Source organism: Triticum aestivum, chromosome 4D, assembly GCF_018294505.1.
Source record: "Triticum aestivum cultivar Chinese Spring chromosome 4D, IWGSC CS RefSeq v2.1, whole genome shotgun sequence".
Classification (NCBI taxonomy): domain Eukaryota; kingdom Viridiplantae; phylum Streptophyta; class Magnoliopsida; order Poales; family Poaceae; genus Triticum; species Triticum aestivum.
The window spans coordinates 440,508,738-440,513,715 of NC_057805.1; the positions used below are offsets into that span (position 1 = coordinate 440,508,738).

Consider the following 4,978-nt stretch of genomic DNA (forward strand, 5'->3'; position numbering starts at 1 on the left):
TCATCCCTTGGTTTAGTGGTTCCAATCAACCAATCTTTTCCGGCTCCACCTTGCTCCCAAAATCCATGATTAAAGTACTCAGAGGAGAGGAAGCCACTTTCAAGATTGATGTTTGTCCCTCGTTGGTGTGTTCTGGGGACGGTCACGGTATCGCAGCCGGCGGCCGCATCATCAGCAATGACGTCAATCAAGCCCTCTCTGCTGCTTCGCTCCTGCAACTCCAAGCATATATATATTGATCACTCACTCTTGGTTTCCTCACAACGGCTTCCCACTACCACATACTGACGATCGATCGCACACTGACCACCATAGTGGTCACTCTTCGACCAGCTGGTACGTAAGCAATGGCGGCCGGAATCCAACAGCAGGACGCAGCCGAGGACATTGTGATTGCCGGCGCCGGTCTGGCCGGCCTCGCCGTCGCTCTGGGACTCCACAGGAAGGGCGTTCGGAGCGTGGTGCTAGAGTCGTCGCCGGAGCGCCGCACGTCCGGCTTCGCCTTCTTCACATGGACCAACGCCTTCCGCGCCCTTGACGCCCTCGGGGTCGGGGACAAGATGAGGGGCAGACATCTGCAGCTGCAGGGGTATGTCATGTTATGTATGCTGTAGTCGTTTTTCATCTCCTTTCTCGCCAGTTTCTGTCCATTTACAACTGTCCGGTGATGAGATGATGATATGTCTCTCTGTCTGTCTTTGGTTCGTCAGGTTGCGGGTCATGACTTCGTCTACGGGTGAAATTGCGCGAGAAATGGATCTCCGGGTGAACGGAAAACTGTGAGGAGATTTCCATGCATCCACCATCTCGATCGATCTCAACTCCGTTCTTTGGTGCAACGGTGAAGGCAGAGTTTTCACTATGATGTTGGTGCAGGGGACCCCATGAAGTCCGGTGCGTGCAGCGTAACGTGCTGCTCCAGGCTCTGGAGGAAGAGCTGCCGCCAGGCACCGTCCGCTACTCCTCCAAGATCGTCTCCATCGACGACCAGGACGGCGCCAAGATCCTCCATATCGCCGACGGCTCGACTCTCCGAGCAAAGGTGCTGATCGGTTGCGACGGGATCAACTCGGTGGTTGCGAAATGGCTTGGGCTCGCAAAGCCGTCCGAGTCCGGGCGCACGGCCACGCGGGGATACGCCAAGTACCCCGAAGGCCACGGCTTCGAGCCCAAGATCCTGCAGTTCGTCGGCGAAGGCTTCCGCGCCGGCTTGGTGCCCTGGAGCGACACCGACGTCTACTGGTTCTTCACCTGGTCTCCTGCTCCTTCCCCAGACGCCAACGGAAAGGACGACGACGCCGTCGACCGGAGCGCCGCCGCGATGAAGCAGTTCGTGCTGACCAAAATGACGGGCGCCAAGGTGAGCCCCGAGGTGCTGGAGGCCGTGGAGAGGAGCGAGATGAGCGACGTGCTCGCCGCACCGCTGCGGTTCCGCTCCCCGCTCTCGCTCCTGTTCGCCAGCATCAGCAAGGGGAACGTGTGCGTCGCCGGCGACGCGCTCCACCCGACGACGCCGGACCTGGCGCAGGGCGCGTGCACGGCGCTCGAGGACGGCGTCGTCCTCGCCCGGTGCCTCGGCGACGCCATCGTAGGTGCCGGCTCCGGGGAGCAGAAGGAGAGGGTCGTGGCTGCCCTGCGCAGGTACGCTGGCATCCGGCGGTGGAGGAGCGCACAGGTGATCGCGGTGTCGTACGCGGTGGGGTTCGTGCAGGAGAGCGACCACTCCGTGGTGAGCTTCGTGCGGGACATGCTGCTGTCCGGGGTGCTCGCCAAGACGCTGCTCATGATGCCGGACTACGATTGCGGCAAGCTCTGAAGTATATGTACTGTCTTTCTTTGTCACATTACGCTAGTCTGATCATGCCTTGTGACTAAAATCGACGTACACTAAAATCAACCAGACACGTACGAAGTACACCACATTACGATGAAGTAGCATCCTCACGCCCTCTTTCTATGTAAAGTGTTTACATGTATTTCAAGTTTTTTTTTAAGTTTGATCAATACGTCAATAGTGAATCACATCAAAAGTTTTCGAAATCACTAACAATCTGACAGATTCTTAGCCTTTGGGATCGAACTTACCGTGGACCGTTGGATCCAACATGAATCTTAGAGTAACTGAGACCATCCATGTCATTGACTTTTTTCGTTCGGAAAAGCAGGGGGCCGTTGCGAACGATTCCACCTCCCCCATGCTACACATATCTTATCCATTTTCTCCTCACACCCCGCGCCGACTCCCAAGCCAAACCACCACCGTGACGAGGTGACCAACGCGACGAGGCGGCTTTGCGTCGACGGCGAGGCGGCCATGCAACAACGATGGGGCGGGATGTGCTGTACCCGAGGCGGGTGGCGGTGGAGAGGAGCTCCACCGGACGAAACATTGGGGGTGTCGCACGGTAGAGTTGGGGCGAGCTGCGATGTCCTTGCCGGCGTCGTGAATTAGGCGGAGGGAGATCCCTGTGTTATGCTCCGGTGAAGCCTGCAACCTATGGCGGGAGCTCGAGCATGAGTGCGGGGAGCCAGCGCTGGCCGCGGCAGAGAGGTGCACGGTGTTGGGGTCACCCATTACGGGTAGGGTCACGAGACATGCATCTTGGATCATACCTATGACCCCACATCATTAAGCATTAAGGCCCCTGGGTCGCAAGCACATTCAAAAGTTGATCAAGACTCATCCACTCCGATGTCATTCCATCCACTCGGCTACCTCCACAACACTCAGCCAAAGGAAGACGAGCGGTCATCATGGAATCTAGAACATCCAAGGGCGCACGACATCAGGCATTACTAGCCATTTATATGTCAGTTACCAGTAGTAGCGCTTGTAATAAACTCAAATCATCAAGTCCCTCTGTGACGTAGCTAGATAAAGGGGTGGCGCATTCTATATAATCTGCCCCGTAGCACTTGGAGAGGGGTTCACATCCATTGTAATCATCCATACGCAAGGAAAACAAATAGCTCCAGAGCGACATAGGGTCATTACCTCCACCGTGAGGGGTCTGAACCCGTAAACCCTTGCATCACATCTTCATCGTAGCTAGAATTAACCCTTGTTCGTACCCTAGTACTCATTGTCAGAATTATTCCCACGACACATGGCGGAGGAGCCTCCTTAGAGGCTCGGCCTAGGCTCTCACGAGATCAAGCTGGGGACACATGGGTAGGGCTCGGCCTAGGCTGCGACGAGCTCGACCCGGGGACCATGCACTCCCGCGTTGTGGTACCTGCGGGCGACAACCGACGCTTGCGTTCCCCGGGCCATCACTCAATCAGTCTATTGCAGAAGCCTTTTGTTCTTTTAATACTCTGCTACTTTGCTAGCTATTGTAGTTCGTTGTGTTTCATTGCATGATCTGCTCTGTTACTTGGTTAGCTACTGCTTCTGCTGAATGGAAACTTAACCTTTTTCCCAATGGCAATTTTGCCATGTATGTTTACGGGAAAACACTGCTAAAATCCAAAAAATGATACCATGAGAAACCAAGTGTTAAATGTGTTAAATTTGCCGCGCCTCAACATTTTTTGTCATGTCCCAATTTCTTTGCCCTGGCAAACTTGCAATGATTTTTAGGGAAAAACTAATTATTATATGTTTGGACTGTTGTTTCTGTCATGTGTCACCATTACATGGCATTTTTACCGTGTTCTTACAACTACAATCTTGCCATGGCAAAATTTCATCTACATAGGTACCATGTTTTTTGCCATGCACCTTAAGTAGTTGATTTTACATCTATATAGTTACCATGGGAAATATTAAGAGCTTTTTGCCATGCCATCTTAATTTGTTTTTACCTCTATGTCCTTTACACGACAAATTTACATGGCAAATTATATTTGCATTGATCATGGCACTTATTTTCTTTTAACCATGGGATTTTTTTATCATGGCTTATTGACCATGGCCAAAAAAATATTGTATTGATCATGGCATTTTTTTTACTTGTCGCTACCATGGCAAACTCTTATTTCTGAACTTAGCATGTCAAATTTATTGTACAAAATCTACGTTTTTTGCCATGCCACTTTTTACAATGTGTACATAATTGCCATGATTTTCTAGAAAACATAGTGCAGTGAATCTGCCATTACATAAAAATACCTAAGTTTGCCATCTCCTCCAGAATAATGAAATTCATAATTTTTCCATGTCACCATTAAAAAGCAAAAAAGATTGCCATGTGTTTTTTGTAGAGAACAAACTTGTAAATTTTGTAGTTCTTTATTCAACCACGACAATCCATGTGCACATTGCATATCCTTTTTGCGATGTTATCCTATGAAACATGGCAATTTTCATTTTACTTTTCTTACTTGTTCATGGAAAAATAAAGAGAAAATGTAAACATGATTTTTTTTTGTAAAGTGACATGGCAAATTTTGGCAAAACCACATGGAAATTTTTATGATTTTTTTACAAATACAATAAAAAGTCGCAAAAATATTTTTTGTAGCACGAAAAATACTTTTCCATTTTCCTTTGCATATGTGATGGCAAATTTTCTATTATACCATGGCAATTTTACTTTTTGTACCATGGCAAGTTTTTTGACCATGGAAAATTCCTTTTTCCTTCAAATTTCTTGATTGAAAATTTATTTGTTCTACCATCGCGATTTTATTCTTTGTACCATGGCAAATTATATTTTTTGGGATCATGGAAAATTGCTTTTTCCCATAATTTTAATGGTGGAAAATTACTTTTAGTACCATTTTAACTTAATATTTTTTAATATGGCAACTTATACTATTACACCATGGCAAGTTCTTCCTACTCCTTTATTGTCTTTGATGGAAAATATATTTTTTATTACCATGGAAATTTTCATTTTCTGTAACTTGTCAATTTTTAATCCCTTTTTCTGTGAAAGGCGCGATATGTTATGCTGATGTCAGGACTTACAATGGTGTTGTGTTCGCGACTTTTAGGGAAGCTTGCTCGGTAAGGGGTTTCCTCCATGATGAC

The 4,978-nt window shown here is 48.4% G+C and overlaps 1 protein-coding gene across 1 annotated transcript; it reads left to right on the forward strand.

The window, feature by feature from the left end:
• Nucleotides 1-276: 276 nt before the first annotated feature.
• Nucleotides 277-1,998, forward strand: LOC123100228 (monooxygenase 2). The gene is made up of 3 exons (XM_044522186.1): nt 277-589; nt 711-779; nt 877-1,998. The coding sequence occupies exons 1-3, from the start codon at nt 348-350 to the stop codon at nt 1,814-1,816; spliced, it is 1,251 nt and encodes a 416-aa protein (XP_044378121.1). The 5' UTR covers nt 277-347; the 3' UTR covers nt 1,817-1,998.
• The last annotated feature ends 2,980 nt before the right edge of the window (nt 1,999-4,978 follow it).